Source organism: Catharus ustulatus, chromosome 13, assembly GCF_009819885.2.
Source record: "Catharus ustulatus isolate bCatUst1 chromosome 13, bCatUst1.pri.v2, whole genome shotgun sequence".
Classification (NCBI taxonomy): Eukaryota; Metazoa; Chordata; class Aves; order Passeriformes; family Turdidae; genus Catharus; species Catharus ustulatus.
The window spans coordinates 20,077,765-20,096,438 of NC_046233.1; the positions used below are offsets into that span (position 1 = coordinate 20,077,765).

Consider the following 18,674-nt stretch of genomic DNA (forward strand, 5'->3'; position numbering starts at 1 on the left):
TGGCCCTGGCAGGGGAAAAACAGGGCCAATCCAAGCCCGCCTGGCCCTGAGCCGCGCCAGTAAACTACACAATCCCGTGATTCTATTACTAATTGACAACTTTGTGGAAGTTGTGCAAGCATCCTCGCTGCGAATGAAAGTGCGGCTTGTATGTGGACAAAGACCTAAATGTTGCTGACACCCGGATGTGCGGCTTATAATCGTGAAATTACTGTAATTGCAGATAAGGTGGTTTTCCTTCCTCTTTAGAATGTGTACTGTGATTTTGGTGCTCAATGTACAGAGCTTGTTATTTGCCCTCTATATGTATTGAATACTATTGAATACTTATCTATATCTGTGGTGTACATATATATATATTAATATTATATATGAACTCTATAGGAATATATATAGATATACAAACATCTATGTGTATATAATACGTATACATCTCTATAACTGAATAAATGGAGATGTCACTTTGCATTTATTTAGGATTGAGATGTATTGTGAAGAAGAGAAACTTAACTGAGTGGTATTTTGATGGAGTAAATTTCCTTCCTCTCAGAATCAAGGGCCTTCACAGAGCCCTTGCTGGTCTGGCTGGCAGGCTCTAATAGGGAAGTGTCCTTCAAACCATGGCACTGGCTTTCTGCAACCATATGGGAGACAGGCACAGGTTGCACCCAAAGGCAGGTTGGCAATTCAGTGCCATCTGTCAAATGATCCACATCAGGAAGGTGTCCCTGCTCATGGCAGGAGGCTGGAACAAGATGAACTTTAAGGTCCCTTTCAACTCAGACCATTCTATGATTCTGTGATCTGATTTTATTAATTAAAGCGTGCTCACAAGCAAAGAGCTGAGGGACTGAAAGCAAACTCTCTTCCCTCTTCTCCTGCCCTCCCCTTGTTTTTCTTTTTTTTTGTTTGTTTGTTTTCTTTTCAGTTTAATATATTTGAGGAAGAATGTCCATGCTGATACTGTTACATGTCATTTTGTTTCTCCTCAGATAGCCAGCACCAGCTCAGTGGAATCAATGCCGGGAGCAGATGGTGGTGGTGCATTAGGAGGGGTGAGTAATTTGAAGCTAATGCTTTAGTCAGAACAGTGTTGGGAGGTGGGTTGCATTTCTTATGTAGCAGGAAAAAATAATCATACTTCAATGTAGGTCTGTAGGGTTTCTGTCCTGCTGTAGCCTCAACTTCATTAGTTTCCTGGCTAAGTTATACCTGTAGCTACTTGTCATTTGCAGCATCAGAGAATTTGAATCCTGCTCAGATGTCACAAAAACCAGGAAATAAACTCTCCAACCAGTTTGCTGGGTTAGAGAGCTGACATTACTTTATTAACAGTGCTGGATGTATGGGGTTTTTTCCTTAAAGCGTGCACAGACTTCTTAAAGCACCATAACTTATTCAGTAGCAGATATATTCTGCATGTGCATCAGAGCTGGTTCCTCAATTTGTAGCACTGGGTTTGGAGAGGGGGAGGTTTGTGTTGGCTTTTTTGTTTGTTTTTTTGTTGGGATTTTTGGAGGGTTTTTTTTGTTTGATTGGATGGTTGGTTTTGTGTGCATGTATTTGAATTGTGATAGGAAGCTACACTGATTGCTTGAAGGGAGAAGGGCAAAAACATATAAAGAAATCTGATTAATGCTGTTGCATTGTGTAACTCAGGATTTTATTTCCAGAAACAAATTTGGAGTAACACTTCTTCCACAGTATGTTTTCCATAGTGATAGTGATGAGGAAGAGATGATAATACTTTCTTATGTCTCTGACCTGTAGAACATTGGCTGCCACAGAAGCAAAATATACTTTCAAAGGTATTATTCATTTTGCTCAGTAAAACAGCTGTGACTGCTGCTGAGTCAAACACAAGTGTTTGAGTCCTTAACAAGGTCTATTTTTTATCATTCTTATCTCTCTCTTCTAGATTAAAAGATTTTCAGGAAATGCCTAGGGTCAGTTGAATTTACAGAAAGTTAGCCTCAACAAGAACAAGCAGCCACCAAAAATACCCTTACCTGGAGAGTGCTGTAGGATGTTCTGTATTAACATGATGATTTTATAACAAAGGAGCCGTTTAGCAGCTCCTCCAGACCACTGGCCAAGCTTGGAACCTTCTGCTAGAGTGCACAGTGTCAATGCAAAACTGTTAAGCCAGCAGCCTGACCTATAAAAAAAGCAAGTTATAAGTGTGTGTGATTAGAGTGCTCCTTTCTGTTTCTTTTTTTGTTCTCACTTCATATTTAACTATTATTTCTTTATTTATAAAGAAATACAACAATTTTTTCTTTTTTTATAGTCGATTTTGTGTTTGGTGTTTTGTGCCTTGAGTTACAGAAACTGTATTTAGTGAGTTACTTAAAGAAACCCCCGATGTTTAATAGTATTAAAAAAACCCAAAACTACATTAAAATCTTGGTTGGTCTTAAGTATCTTTGGGAAATGTATATTTTATTTTGAATTAAATAAAAAACTTGTATCTTTTTAGTTGATTATGAATAGTTGTGTCAGTGATTTTGCATAACATATCTTGATATGTTAAGTAATTTTCCTTAAATCATGTATTTAAAGAAAAATTTAATTCCTGAGATAGAAATAAAAATGGAGTTGATCAAAAACACAAAGTTTAAAATACCCAAAATTGTGTAGTACTGATTCTGAGCTCTAATTTTCCTAAAAATTGATAATATAAATGAGAATAATGAATAAAAATGTTAGTTTCAGCCTCAGAAAATATTAATTTTTAATGCTGACATCCCTTTAGTAACAGCTCAGTGAGAGCACAAGCAATATATCATGTGCTCAACAGCTTCACATGCAAACCACTTGGTGGTAGTGGTGACCAGCAAACTGGAAGCACCTTCCTGTGCTTCCCCAGCCTGCTTGAGAGGCTTCTGGGATTTTCTTCAGCGTTTGCATAACCAGGCAGTGAAATACTACTGCAGGAAGGATCATGTGCTTGTTTAAAGCATCATGGTACCTCTTTGCTGAATTGTCTTGCTGCTTTGCACTGGTAGTACAGTTTATGTTCAGACTTCTGTGTGCAGGAGGAAATATGAGCCTGTGGAAAATATCTTACATGTAGTCTTGCATGTATAATGTTGGCATGAAACAAACTAAAACATTACAAAATACAACATTTGCTATGTAATTTAAAATTTTTCACTTATAGTAAGCATTTCCAGAAGCACTTGCTGATGTTCTACCCCATTGTGGGTTGCTCCAAGTAGTTAATTTATAAATGGAAAATACACCTTTAAAAGCAGAATGAGAAGGAAAATAATTGAAACTGCTTTGTAGGTCATGTGTCTGCTCATTAAAGTCTCATCAGACTGTATTTATGAGTTACATCAACAATATTGGGCCTGAATTTCTACCTGCTGGCCTAGACAGAGCAAAATACCTGGCCCAGAGCAGCTGTGGCTGCCCCTGGGTCCCTGGCAGTGTCCAAGGCCAGGTTGGACATTGGGGCTTGGAACAGCCTGGGACAGTGGAAGGTGTCCCTGCCCATGGCAGGGGTGGCACTGGATGGGCTTTGAGGTCACTTCCACCCCAAACCATTCTGGGACTGCGTGATTCTCCAGCTATATAGCAAGTAATAAATAATGGTCACAGCAGTCTCCTAAGTCCGCTGGTTTTCTTGCTGTTCCTACCAACTTTTTGGTGATTCTTCCCTGCATTTAAGAAGCAAATAGAAGCTGCATAGTTCACTAAGTTCAGATCTCTGCTCACCTAAGACCAGCCACAGGCTTTCATCTTGCAGTCACATAAGTTGTACCTCTTGCTGGGATATATGCTATCTTTCCACCAAAATTTTAAAAATAGAGGGAACTCTCAGGATTTAGAGAGTTAAATGCAGTAGAGTAAAAGCAAATTAGCAGTCAAAACAGCCTAGTCTGAAATTAGATCATGGCTCTGAACAGATTTTATGTAAGTGTTTTTTCCTGTCACACTCAGCAGCTTCAAAACAGAGTTGGGTATATTGAGAAAGATGAGTAACGTGGCAATTATTCAAGCTCATCATTATCAGGATGCTGAAGCGAGGGCAGCTCTGTGTTAGCACCCCTTTTAAAAGGCATCAGCAGTAAATAAAGTAGCTTGTGTAATAAAGGACACAGTTGCAAAGTGACCATTAAATTTATCTAGGATGAACAAGGTGAGTTACAATGCATGTCCTTGTTTGCTACAAAAACCTCTCTGTTCAGATGACATGTTAAGAGTATGTGGTGAGCTCACCTGAGCCATCGCTGGGTGGAATGAGGGCACTGCCAGTGCAGGATGGTCTCCTTGTTTTCACAGGAATGGAAAGCAATTTTTAAAAATTCTTTTTCAGTGTCAGCAGTTAAATAACATATTATTGAAATAGTCTTTAATAGCTCACTGAAATTTTCATTTTTATTATCTTTTCTGCAGCTACAATAGCAATGTTTCAAACTCTCATGTTCTCACTGTATTCCAACAATGTTGACAAATACTGTGAAATATTGCTGGCATTCATCCAACACTTAAAAGACATATATACAGCACCTTGTATTTTTGTGATCTGCATGTTGGCATGTTAATCATAGAATCATGGAATGGTTTGGGATGAAAGGTACCCTAAAGATTATCTCGCTCCAACCCCCACCATGAGCAGAGACAGCTTTCACTGGACCAGGTTGCTCAGAGCTGAATCCAACCTGGCCTTGAACACCTCCAGGTGTGGGAAGTCCAGTTGATGCTACATCCAGTAATGCTATTCAATTTATCATGAAATTGTGCAATAGGGTTTGCTGAGTGACTTTAGGGACTGGCTTGGATTTAGCCTGGCCACCTAGACAGCAGATAGTGCAGGTCCCTGGTTGTGGGTGTCTCTGCCTTCCTGAGGAGCTTTATGCTTCATCTTGCGCTGGGAGGGAGCCTAAGAAAACTCCAAATTAAGTGTTTGTACTTGGGTGGTGCAAAGTCCACTCCCAAACCATTCACTTCTTCAGTCAAGCCATTTTCCCGAAAATCTTCGTATCTCCTCCCCACCAAGGGAGTGAAGTTTACGACACACTCACAAATTCAACCTGTACCTTGAAAAAGGAAGAGTTGAGTGCTGGAAGGGAAGCTTTTCTTGAGAGGCTTAACTTGAGGACCATTCCTCCACCTCCTCACTAACAGACAGGGAGACGAGATTGCTCCATGGTGGTCAGGAGGTGAGTGGTCAGAGAGGGGCTCAGACCACATAATGTCCCCCCATGGCCCCTGATGGTTGAGCCAGCCCTCCAGCTGAGACAAGCAGCAGAGTCATGCAGATTCTTTCCTAAAATGTTGTGAACCCCAAAGAGAATCTTTGTCAGTAGAACTCTATTAACAATTTTGCAATTATTATTATTGTTATTATTATTATTAAATCAAATACTTGTACTTTTAATTTCAGAGTGATTCCTGTAGGAAATCTTCCAAATCCAAGCGAGACAAGGAGAAACAATCTTGTAAGAGCTGCAGCGAGAGCTTTAACTCCATCACAAAGAGGCGGCACCACTGTAAGCAGTGTGGGGCAGTAAGTATCCCAGCACACTCAGCTCTTGATTTTCTTCTGCAGAGACCATTGAAGACAATTTTTTTATCTTTTTCAGTGCAGGGACTAAAAGACATTCTGGTTCATGGCAAGTGCTATGATCAGGTTTTTCCATTTGCTTTACTCTCTGGGTATCAGGGGGAAAAAGAGCAAAACTGGTGCAAGGGTCCTAGTTTGTGCTGGTTTAATGGCAAATTCAGTGTCTCAGTGGACAGAAAGAAAGGTGGTGCTTTTCCTGTGGGTGGGTGTGTGTCTGGGGAAGGGGTTGTAGTTTGTTTATGGAAGCAATGGCCTTAAGACAGCTTCACTTCACCCAGACAGCAGCTCTTCTAAAATGCAGAGCTGAACATGCAATATTAAAGGTGGGATTAAGCTATTAAGAGAGCATCCAAACGAGTGCAACAAAGATGTCAAAGTGAAGCCATGTGAGGAGCAGCTGGGGGCACTTCTTTTCTTCAGCCTGGAGGACAGGAAACTGAGGGGGAGACTCACTGGGGTTAACAAACTTCCTCTGAGGGAATGAGGAGGGGCAGACTCTGATCTCTTTCTAGGACCCGAGGGAATGGCCTCAAGTTGTGTCAGGGGAGGTTTAGGTTGGATATTAGAAAGAGGTTCTTCCCTCAGAGAGTGGTCAGGCACTGGAACAGGCTCCCCAGGGGAGCAGTCACAGCACCAAACTTGCCAAGCTCCAGGAGAGTTTGGATAGCACTCTCAGGCACAGGGGATGCACACAGGACACTCTTGGGGATGCCCTGTGTGGGGCCAGGAGCTGGACTTGGTGATCCTTGCTGTTTCCTTCCCACTCAGCATATTCTGTGATTCTGTGCTCTTTTCCCTAAAGAAAGGTTGTGCAAAAGTGGTTTCCTCTTGCTTGAAAAACCAAAGAAAATTCATCCCAGAGAGGCAAGGCTGGCTTACTGAAGGCCCTTAGCCACTTGCCCTAGAGCCATTTATTGATGACTGAATTCCCTTTTTTTTCCTGCAAATCATAACCATGGCCAAGATGAGATTGCTGCGAGATGACTTGAAACGTCATTCAGTGTTCCTAATGTAACTAAGAGTAATGTTATTTAAATAACATTAGTCATTTGAAATAAATTTTCAGCTGCAGAGAGATCTAAATGTATAGTTAAGATATTTAAAGAAACCTCAGTCCCAGCAATTGAAATTAAACTGCTGTGGAGGAGGCATTTTTACCCTGGAGTTGGGATTTTCAGCCTTCTGGGTTTGTTTTTATTAATAATTGCTTTAATCATAAAATACATTTCTCAGGGTTTAAAATATCCCATTGCAAAGTCAGTGTAACTAAAGAAATTAAATAATGGCTTTCCCCCAGGAACAGAGAGATAACAAGAATTACATTGTTAATAATTTATTGTTAGACTATTGTTTGTTGTGCAATGCCTTGTGGCAATAGCATTCAAATTAAAGAAGTCAATTTGTCTCAAGGAAAGACTATCATGTTGCTAAAAATGCTGTCTTGCTTTTTTTTGAGTAACAATTCCTTAATTAAGACAGTTCTCTTCATATAGTAATTCAAGTCTTACAGTGAACCATGTAAGAACATATATGTGTGCTGCAGGTTTGTGGTCATTATTGCACAGAAATTCAGAATGGATATCCATCAGGCTGACACCCTGGTGACAATTTCTCTCCCTGGAGCAGGTGTATTAGAGACAAATTTTTTAGCATGAAAACTTCTGGAGCTATAGATCCAGCATTCTTTCCAAGCACTGGTTCCTTGGGCCCAATGTGCCACTGCATGCTCTTGGCAGCTGAGGCAGACAAATAATTCTTAATGGATAATATATTGGACTATGTTCTTAAAATAGTTGATGCTTTCTGGATTCCTCAGTTCTCCAGGATGTCCTTGATCGATGAGGATGTCAGCTACTTTCACTCTGAAAATCAGTCCTTCTTAGACCATTAGAAAGCATTAATTGCTTCTTAAACTGTTTTTTACTTATGAAAGCTTTTAAGAAAAGACAAGAAAAGCAAACTTGCATGATATTAGTCATACAGTATTTCCCTAAAGACATACGTTTTCTTTAATTTGTTATTTTGGTATATGGCATGGGATCACAAGCACATTAATTATTAATGGAGGTAGATATAGTGAATATTATATTGGTCTCTCTATTGTGCATTTACATTAGCTTTCATAGAGTTTTGCTTTACTAACAACCATTCTGCAAGTCAATTTCTTTGATTAAGGGTTGTGTTTTAAACATGGCTAATTAAACACCATCTGTCTGTTACAGGTGATCTGTGCAAAATGCTCTGAGTTTAAGCCACTTGCAGATAACAGCCGCCATAATCGAGTGTGTAAAGAGTGCTTCCTGCAGCTCCCAGCAAGCCCCTGCAGCCCTGGGGTGGAAGCAGCTGGGGAGCAGAAGAAAAGACTAGCTGCAGAGGTACAGACTTTGGCTAAGAAGCTTTGTGAGGCTTTCTCTTTCTTTAGTATATTTATTAAAAACTAATCAAATTGGTTTTCTTTTCTATCCCACCATGGTATTTAATCCTCTGACCTATAACTCTCATTGAACATGCCTGCAGCCTGATTGCTGTTTGTAGATGGTGAGCATTCATCATAGTATGCATCACACAGGGATGCACACAGCTTTGGCAGCTAAGCTTCAGCTTCCAAACTCACAAAAAAGAAGGAAAACCCTCTGACTTGTTTTTATTATGGTGTGTTTCTAATCTTGTTCTGCGCACAGTAGCTATTCAAAAAATAAGATCTGTTTTTTCACTTTTAATTCCCTGTATCCATTCTGTTGCTTGGGGGCTTTGTCAGCTTTGTACCCAAACATGTCCAAGACCTCAGCAACAGAGTGGGGTAAAACTGCAGGTCCACCTTACCCTGCCCTGAGCTGCCAGGTCTGCAGAGTGCAGAGGAAGTTCTGAACCTGGAACCTGACCCCATCAAAACCTGTACATATGGTATCAGATATTCCCCTCTGCAGCAGGGGGTTGTAATGAGATGGTTTTTACCATCCCTTCTGACCCACACCATTCTGTGATACTTGCTCCAGCTGTGCCTACAGCTCTTCATGGATGCCAGTATCGTCTATGGTATCTCATGACCAACTTTGCAGCACTGTTTCAGTAGGAAAAGTTTCAGGTGCAAACCTGCACCTACACAGGGAAGAGAGAGCCCTGTCCATCTGAAAAGCCGAGAGGCTAACCAGTGAAATGTGACCCATGGCCTCACTTCAGAAAACAGATTAAAGCAAAAAACCCAAGGAAAAGTGTCATTTTTTTCCCTCTTCCACTCAGCTGCTAGTTTTTTTGTTAAATCTTCAAAGGATGAGGTAAAATGCAAGAAAGCCAGTGTATGGAAAGAAAATACCAGTCAGGCTTTTTCTTTCCCTTCTATTTACATTAAACTTTTTTAACAAGCTTAGTAGCAGTTGAGGAGATTGCCACTTAACAAATGTTATTAGCAGCTGCCAGAAATCTTCAGGAGACTTCTGTGCAAATCCAAATGCAAACAGGAATTCTGATTTTCTTTGCTTTCAATCAGAACACAACAATTTCTTCCAATCTTTTTTTGGACTCTGATTTGGCTTCATCCATGCACAAGAGGATCTGTTAATAAACCTTTTGCATTAATTTGAAATAATCTCACAGCCTACTTTGCTAAGTAAGAAATGAGCTGCATAATCTTAATTACCATTCTCAACTTACTGGGTGGAAGTTGAATTTAGCTTCATGTCCACTGGGGATGGTGGTTCAGCCTCTGCCTCTGTTACATGGAATTATACTATTTCTTAATTGTATATAATAATTATTAATTTTTATTTGGTTATGGCCTATCCAGCATTTGCCCTCAAGTGTTATTTGACTCTGCACCACTTGAGTAATTTGTATTAAATTCTAAGTGTTTTGCACACCTAAATATAAATAGAAGCAGCTCTAGTTGTTTTTCTTTTTCCTTCATCCAGAAGCAAAGCATCCTTGCAGCTGAAAACAGCCTCTTCAGCAGCTACCTCCAGTTCCTTGAAAAAGGGAAGACTTGGTACAAAATGTGGGTGACCATCCCCAAGAGTGAACCTCTTGTTCTGTATCTGCAAGGAAGCAGCCAGGTAAGATGGCATTCACTAGGGTTAACACACAGGAAAAGAAAAGCGTAAGTTTAAATATGTCAAGCTGAGAAATGGGTCAAAGGATTTGGCTTGTTTAAAACAACAGAACTGAATTACCTATTCTAAATATGGAATAAAGCCTCAGAGTTTAGATTGTCTTGTTACCTGTACTTACTGCTGATACAGTTGTGAGCAAATGTTAAAGCTCATTGCTTTTTCATTCAAATTTTTAGAAGAAAAAAGGGGACAAAACAAGGATGATTAGGTTATCCTTTAGCTTTTTTAAGGTTTCAGACAGGTGTAGTCAAGGGTTTTATTACTCTTTCATTAGGACGAGCACTTTCCTGTTAAATATGTAGAACAGCAAAGGAGGCTGGATATTGCTGGAATTGCTGGTTCAAGTTTTTTTTTTTTAAAGCTAGTTCTGGGTTGATGGGATAGAGGAATTTGTGAAAAGGTAGATGTTCTTCAGCCTGGAAAAGGTCCTTTTCATAGCATTGTGGGGTTTTATCTTTGCTTGAAATACTTACATTCATAAGAGTTTTTTGTCTCTAAATGTAGTATTTAAGCTAACTAGCATTTGTGTGTGATGAAAGTCAGAGGATAGAAACGTCTATATCCAAACCAGAAATATCTGTCATGCTTCCCTAGCATTGAAGAATGACAGTGCTGAAAGGAGATGCCCCATATCCAGTTTTGCATTTGGCATTTGACATATTTATACACAGCTTTGTTTTATCTCCAGTGTGGGATGGAAGAAGGAATGGAACAGAATTCAGCCAGGAATTACCCTGCTGTAGTTGTAATGATAAGAAGGTTTTCTTTTTATTAGCATCTGTTTGTGGCTAGGAACAGTCAAGGAAATCAATTTTCCCTGTGATTTTATAAAGCATTTCAGAGTAAAGCTCACCCTGTATCTGATCAACAAATACTACCTTGTAGTACTACCTTGTAGTATCTAACAACAAATCTAACCTTGTTAGAGTTGTGTTCATTTCGCACCTTGTCAGCAGGGGCACCTCTGGCTTTAAGCAAGTTTGTGTGATGTTTTAAACATAGTACTCAAAAAGGCTGAAAGCTTGAATTTGGAGCTTAAGCTGCCTTGGCTCCATTTGTGGTTCCAACCCTACTCTGAGTAAGCATCCAATTCATCCTGCAGGCAGCGAGCTGCCTGGTTTCCCTCCTAGTCAGCGGACATGTGTGGCTGAAATGACACACTGGAATAGCAAACAGCCTCAGACAAGGCACTAAAACGAAGGCAACAAATCCAGTCTTTGGCTCTGTCTGGAGTCAGGGTCTGGGGAAAGGAACGATGCTTTAAAAGCCAAGCAGAGAGAAAAGCTTCACCCGCAGAACTTTTCAACTGATGAACAAGCTGTGCCTCAGACAATGGCCATTGCATTCCACACAAACCAAGCCAGATTGTCTCACACTTGGGTAGGGACAGTGGGAGCAGAGGGAGAGAAGTTTAAATTCTTTTGCCTTCCTCACTCAGAAGCATCTGAAAGATGGCAGGGGTGAGAAGTTGAGAGGAAGTAACACCCCTTACACAGTATGATTAAGAATTTCTCCTACTGCCTAACTGATGGTTGCAGTACTGCACAAATAATAATCCATGGACATAATTCAACTGCATTCAGTGCAAACTTAATGATGCTTGATTCTTCAGGCCCCACCTGACAGACATGCAAAGCCATAGATGGAAGCTGGAGGAGTTTCTCTGCCTCAGTTGCTGTGTATTTTGTCCATGTCCTGCCAAATTTGATCTTGATCCTCTACTGATATTATTAATAAGATCCTTTTTTTTTTTTTTTTTAGGTGAAAAGGGTGCCTCTGGCACTAATTGTCAATTTTATGACAGTTAAATTTAGTGGTTAGCGTCCTCAACTATTTCAGGAGTGAGATAAATCTCCTAATAAAGTGTCAAGAAAGCAAAAGAACAAGGTTATTTATCTTACAGTCCAAAACCAGGATTTACTGTCAAGAATGAGACTAAAATCAATAAAAATTAGGCCCCTTTATTCCAGGGCCTGCCATTCCCATTTGTATACAGTAATTTCACAATTATAAGCTGCACCTGAGTATAAGCCGCACTTCTGGGTGTGGACAACTTTTCGCTCTTTGTCCATACATAAACCGCACCTGATTATAAGCCGCACGTTACGATACAGAGCGTGATAATAGGTATTTATTCTATCACCATCTGTTGAGGGTGGGGAGAGTGATCCTTATCTCCGTGGGAGATATTCTGCTAATGGGCCATCCATTGAAACCAGGCAGGGCATTGTTCTTTATCTTTTCACAACCCACCCTTTCTCCAGAGAGTCATTTTCTGCTAATGACCATTGAGTCCCACTGTGGGACTGATAAAATTACTGCATCCCATTGGAAGTTGCTCCAGCCAGGGGGAAGAGCCCAACATTTCTTACCAAGATAAAAACAGAGGTTTTGGGACACTAAGGTAGCCCCTTTCTCCACTGGACTCCAGAGGAAAACCGGATTTCTCCACATCACCACTAGACCTCCGGAAGGAAACTGCACCTTCTACAGGAGGACTGCTTCAACTGAATCACATCTGTCACTGCAGGAGGATGCAGCCACCAATTAATGGGACTGCTACCAACACCCTGCCTGACAGGGTGTCAGGTTGTACTCTGACTTGTCAGGGTTTGGAGTTTGTTTCTTTGTAGTATTGTATGTCTATTTTAATTTCCCTAGAAAAGAACTGTTATTCCTAATTCCCATATCTTTGCCTGAAAGGCCCTTGATTTCAAAATTATAATAATTTGGAGGGAGGGGGATTACATTCTCCATTTTCAAAGAGAAGCTCCTGCCTTTCTCAGCAGACACCTGTCCTCCAAACTAACACAGCAACTTTTTGTTCTTTATCCATATATAAGCCGCACCTGATTATAAGCCGCACTTTGGGTTCGGACCAAAATTTTAGTCAAAATGGTGCGGCTTATAATTGTGAAATTACTGTACTTCAATTTGCATCCAACTACAGGAAAAAAATTTAGAGGCAAGTCTTATTTCTTGATATTAATCCAACATTCTTGTTAATTCTGGTTTACATAGGATACACTAGACTTCTGAGGAAAATCTCTTTCAGGGCTTCATTCAGTCTGAATGTCTGGAATCAGTTGGGAGCCACTCGTGCTTAAATATTCTTTTCCCAGGTTGTTATGCACAACCACCTCTGTGGATCTCACAGACCTCTTTAGACCTGCAAAGAAGCATTTCAGTGCCTGAGATATGTCTTTTGGGAATAATATTGCCAACAATAGTCTTAAAGATCTTGAAACATGGAGTAAAGCATGACTTTAGAAGTTTGAAAGTTAGGGGATTATTGTTAAGAAAGAACAGAAAGAACAGCTGCCTCTTGGGAAGAAGCAAACCAAGCTGAATCTGGAGCTTTGAATACAGTGAAAGCTTCTTCCTCTGCACCCCTGGCCCTCATGCCAAAGAAGGGATGCTAGTGCAGGTAGAAACATGACTCACAGATTTAAAATAGGAAAAAAACCTGCTCTTTTGCTTTAGACCCTTGTTCCAGGAGAATGAATTTATCCCCTGAATGTTTGCAGTTCAAGTCTTGCGTAAGGCTTTGTGCACGAGGATTCCCAGCTTATTTAGGTTTGGAAATCATACCAGTTTAATTGGTCCTCACATGGAATCACAGTTAGTACAGCTGTTTGTCGTATTTATCTCAGTGAAATTAGAAGAGTTTATTTATAAGCAAAGACCAAGTGTAAGGAGCAGCAGTTTTAAGATAAATTAGTCTTGTCTTTTCAAGGCCTCCACCTGGATCTTTTGCCCCTGTTGGCCTTGTGAAATACACAGCTGCTTTCAAAGCTCTGACCTGAACTTACCTGAGTGCAAAGTTAAGGCTTCCAGGCTAGCTAGAAAAGTAATGGATTTTGGAGAAATATTAAAGGTAAAACTATGTATGTAATTATGTATATATCAGATCAAGCTTGATCCAAGACAAAAATTTGTTTTACAAAGAAGAAAAATCTTCCATTCATCATGTAAATGTCATTTACTTTTAGAAAATAAGGGAGAAGCTGAGTTCCCAATTGAGCTCAGGATTTTTGAGAAGTAATATTTTTCTTTTGGCTTGCCTGTTGATCTTATTTAGTAGAAGCTTTACCTGGCCCTGCACAAAACTCTGCCTGCCCTTTTTTTGGTCCTGAAGATCTTTGTATCACATGAGTCTCTCAATGACTTCTGTTAGGTTGGAGTTTGAGTTGATAAAGAGTGGAGTTTAGGTAGAAAAAAACAGAGGTTATCTAAGCCCACTCAGAAGTAGGAGAGGGAAAATGACATTGGTGGGTCACTGTTATCTAGGAGTGCTTATACACGGCAAAGAACTGTGTAGTGCAAGAGGCATGTCTGTAGGCAGGGGTGCCTGAAACAGAACTGCCTGTGTGGTGGAACTGAGTTGTCTGTTCCCAGATCTTAAACCCTGGGTGTTGCAATGACTGTAACAGAGTGATAAATACATGCTGCTGTAATGACCTAGATAAATAACCCATTTGTGTTGTACTGCTGAGAGTCAGGATGAGTGCACAGTACTTGTGGTTGCTTACAGTATTACACATCCACTAGATTTTTTTCTATCACTCACTCACTATCAGAGGAAAATTATTGTGATCAGCCCTAAAGTGAAGTTCTGGTATTTTGGTGTGATGAAATACCAGTAGCATGCAGTCATACTATGTTGCACACAGAAATATTTTTAAAAAATACAGTCCAACCAGCAAAATCGGTAGGCTCTTAAAACTAAAACATGAATTTCATCTCTCATATAAGGCCTGTAAATCCTACTTGCATGCTCAGTATAGGGTGGAATTCCTCATGGATGCATAGTAGCCCCTGGATTTGCTGGGCTTCAGGTAGGAGGGAAGGGCTTAGCAGCAATATATGGCAACGACAGATGCTGCTGATCCCAAAGAGAAGTCTGGATTGGGGTGGGGTATTTCTCAAGGCCAAGTGCTTCACCTTTACCTGTCAGCAGTACAGCTTTTCAGAGATAATGTAAATCCCTTCCTTTTGGATCAGGCAGGTACAGACAAAATGCCAAAGGCAGAATAATAAGGGAGGATGCGAGACCAAAGGCAGACTGCTTAATTTGCCTGTGTCTGCACATGTTGGGTAGGTGCAACACATATAACTCAAACATCAGTTTGCTCTTATGGTGCACTTTGTGGCTACAAACGACATCATTTGTCATTGTCATGGGCAACCTACAATTTTCCATTTGACAAGTCTAAATGTCTACTCTTCCAAACCAAGACCAGTGAAACAGGCATGGTTGAGCTTGCATGTGCTCTTGTGCATTTGTGTTCATCAGTCCCATGTTTGCTTGCTTGAGCAGTGCCACGTGTGCAGGAGCTGCTCTGTACATGCCAATTCTTCTGCATGGGCAAGACCTTCCTGTTTATAAGGATGTGGCTGTGGTGTCAGGGAATAGAAACTGTGCTGTATTTAGGTCAGCTAGTTACACTCAAATGGGAACTGAGTGTAACTTCATTGTTTGGCCTAAAGCTGCCTTAAATCTCATTGAATAGTGCTTGGTCATCAAGCAGTTGGACTCTGACATTTTTGCATGACAATAACGAGCAATAGATGAATAAATCAAGGAGCCAGTTTCAATTTAATAAACTGTCATACATCTTTGACTGTGTATTTCTTGCCCATTTAGTTAATGTATGTGTTTGCATTGATGTGAGCAGTTTTGATACTTGACTTACTTTAGACAAAGTGTTGGAAAAGCAGGCGCTTTTTTTGGCCATTGTTTTCAGAGTTTTGGTCCTCTGCCAGATTTACCAAGTCATCTGCATTTGTTTCGGGCTGACAAAAGAATGACTTTGCCACTTCTCTGTAGGATGCTTAATTAGCTTTAGTATAGGGTTGCAACACAAGCAGCTGCTGCAAAAGGTGACAGCTTTGTACAGATGCCTTGATGCCTGTGTGATTCAGACTTCAGTTTGGGGACTCATCTTTAGAAACACTTTGCTGGGAGCAGTTGAAGAGATGACTTGGCCATGGCACACCCTGCCTTGATAAAATATGTCTTTCTTGAGAGCTTAGGAGAGGAGTTGGTTGATGCTGAAGATGTGAGTGTTAGAGAGCTGTCTTGCTCCTTAGATCTGGCTTTTAAAGGATGGTGAAGAATTTCAGCATTGGCTTCCTTGAGAACTCTCAAAGGCATCATAAATGACTAAAAATCAAAAACTGTCTTTTCTTTCAAAGAATTTTTCTTTGCCCTTTAGTTACCTTGTTGTCTCTCAGGGTCTAGCTTTGTTTATTTGCTTCTTTTTAACAAATCCTGCAAAATATTCCATGATGTTCAAAAGGGACAACACCAATCTCTTCTCAGCTGGATCCCATTGCCTGTATCTAATGCAGAGGAAATTTTGTCAAAGTCACATGCATAAGTTACATGAAATTATATGAAAATCCATGGCCATATATACTGTGAAAGGAAATCAGTGAAGTAAGAATAAAGCACCAGTAAGGCATTGCTTTTTGCTGGTTTAAGCTGAGCATTTGGTACTGCCTCGTCCCTGCTTCCTCCGCTGCAGAGCCTGGGACTGTGTCCGTGTGCTCCCCGCAGTGTGTGCCTGCCGGCTCCATGCAGTGTGCCACCCCTCCCACCTCAAACTGCCTTTGCTCCTGAATTCTTACACTTGTTCTCTCTCCTTTAGGATGGACGAAGCCCACGTCCCATCCCTCTGCCTGGCTACGAAGTCAGCTTACCAGGTTCTGGTGAGAAGTTTGATGTGAAGCATGTTTTTAAGCTTTGCCAGTCCCATCAAACTCTCTATTTCAGTGCAGAAGATGAAGAGCTGCAGATTAAATGGATGGAAGTTCTCACCAAAGCTGCCAAAGGGGAGACTGAGGATACAGCTGAAGGGCTCAGCAACCCATAGAGCAAGTTTCATTTCATTTCTCTCCTACATGCTATAAACCATCACTTGGATTTGGTATTCACGGCACTTTGGAATCTGTATGGCTTTATATTTTCATGTGTCTGCATAGGAAATTCAGTGGTTTCTCACTTTTTATTGTACATTTTTCACGTACAGTAGTTACCTGCCATATATTATGTTAAATGAAAAAGTAGTTATAGTTGGTGGTGGTGTCAATGTTGGTTTTAAAACAAAAGACAAAGAGCAAAGCATTAATTTTAACAAAGGCAATGGAAAACCATCGGTCTTTTGTTTTCCTAAATGTATATTTTCCAGTCCTTTTGGTTGCTGTTGAGTGCAGGATGTGTATAGTCTGTGATTAGTTCTATAAATGCTGCCTTTTAAGTTAAGTGTTGTAAAGGCTTGTGCTGGCCACTGACATTCCATTCTCTGCCTCACTCTCCTGGTAAGGTCTTTGTGATGTGTGAGCAGTGTACTGAGTATTTTCCCATTGCTAAAACGATGTCTCTGCTATTTTGAGATGACCTGTTCAAATGACAAATACTGTAGAAGGGACTTCTAAAAATGACTGCAAATGGTGCAACAGAACATTAAGAAGCCTCATTGATTTTAAGCATATATTATATTGATTGCTTTCTTCTGGAACCAATACCTCCCTTCCTTATATTGGAGCCCATTTTCATGTAAGTGAACCAACATTTTATACTGCAGACTGGGTTATGATCAATAAACAAGAACATTTTTAGTATACACCATACAAAAAGGTGGCTTTTTTTTGTTGTATTGGTTAATTTAAGTGGCCTAGATTTTATTTATATATTTTGTAAATAATGTTTCATAAGTATTTTAAGAATTTTTAAAAGACCTCAGCTAATTAACAGGATTTAGTGCGTAGTTAAGAGATATTTGTATGAACTGAATTTGTAATTTAATTTTCCTGTTTACTTGTTTTTGTCTTATTTTCAAACATAAATGCTTATCTATTTAAATAAAAATTCCTGCAGTTAACTCTGGAGCCAGATTTCCAAGGCACAGCAAAGTTTAGGTCAACATTTAATATAGGTTAAAAAAAATACATAGAAGTCCAAAACAAACAAACAAAAAAGGTATGTCTGTTCCTAGTGGTAGTAAGCATGTAGTATCAATCAAAATGAAATAAAATCTGTCACAGTACTGTATTTTTAAATGGTTTGGTTTAACTTTTGTTTCCTCCTTAGCCTTCTACATTTTCTGATATTGATAGAGAGGAAGAAATGCTCCATACAGGCAGAGTTTTTTAAGATTGTTGAAAATTAGTGATCTGAATCAGTGAATATTTTTTGGACCTACAGAAAAGCACTTATCCTTCTTTGGGGTTTGGTTTATTTTTTACATTGGTGAATAAATCGTATATCTGAAGTCCATGATGATAAAAAATGAGAGGCCATGTATTTGATTATCTACTGGAAATTTTCTTCCTCTCCTCCCTACTCACCCTCTCTCAGCAGTCTACACAGAAAGGATTTCTTGAAGAGTTTTACCATGAAAAGGAATTATTTACAGTGTGTGTTATTTCTTCTCCCAAGCTTCCTTGAAAATATAATGATGTAGAGTACTTGCCTTGAAAATTTACTCATTTAGTAACATTTCTGGTTTGGAGGTAGAGTTTTTGTTTGTTTGTTTGTATTAACATTCTCTCATTCTATGATTCTAAGCATATCAGGGGAAATGTGCTTAGTGAACACATTAACAAACCAACATGCCGTAATGCAAGAGCAAAGCACCCTCAGAGAACAGCCACAGGCTACAGAACACTATTGTAGGAGAGTCTCTCTTGATCTGCATTGGCTGACCAACACAAGATCCCACAATACAGTGCTGCAGTGAAATCACAATCAAGCCCTCTGAGAAATCACTACATGTCTCTGAAGGTTTGTCCTAAGTTTGCAGCACATCAGGGGCTAGAGGGTTAGGACCTTTGTTTCATTCTCCTTCCTCATCTTCTCTCCTTTGGAAGGAAGTGGGAACTCCCAAAGCTGAAGAAATAGGCATTGCTGACACTATTTGTCATAAAAGCTGTAAGCTTTAGACTTTCCTTGTCATAAAAGCTGTTCTTTTGAGCTCAGCCTGCTTCTG

General features: G+C 40.0%; 1 protein-coding gene across 6 annotated transcripts in view; it reads left to right on the top strand.

Annotated features, from left to right (window-relative positions):
* Nucleotides 1-17,737, top strand: part of FGD3 (FYVE, RhoGEF and PH domain containing 3) — a 102,068-nt gene extending 84,331 nt beyond the window's left edge. For 4 of the 6 annotated variants that reach the window (XM_033071533.1, XM_033071535.2, XM_033071536.1 and 1 more), the window contains exons 15-19: nt 993-1,055; nt 5,396-5,518; nt 7,798-7,950; nt 9,484-9,624; nt 16,335-17,737. In XM_033071533.1, coding sequence (XP_032927424.1) covers nt 993-1,055; nt 5,396-5,518; nt 7,798-7,950; nt 9,484-9,624; nt 16,335-16,559 — 705 coding nt within the window. In that variant the 3' untranslated portion in view covers nt 16,560-17,737. Of the gene's footprint in view, nt 1-992; nt 1,056-5,395; nt 5,519-7,797; nt 7,951-9,483; nt 9,625-14,685; nt 14,779-16,334 lie in introns of all 6 variants that reach the window. The other 2 variants (XR_004419290.2, XM_033071534.1) reach the window with 2 other exon arrangements.
* Nucleotides 17,738-18,674: the final 937 nt, after the last annotated feature.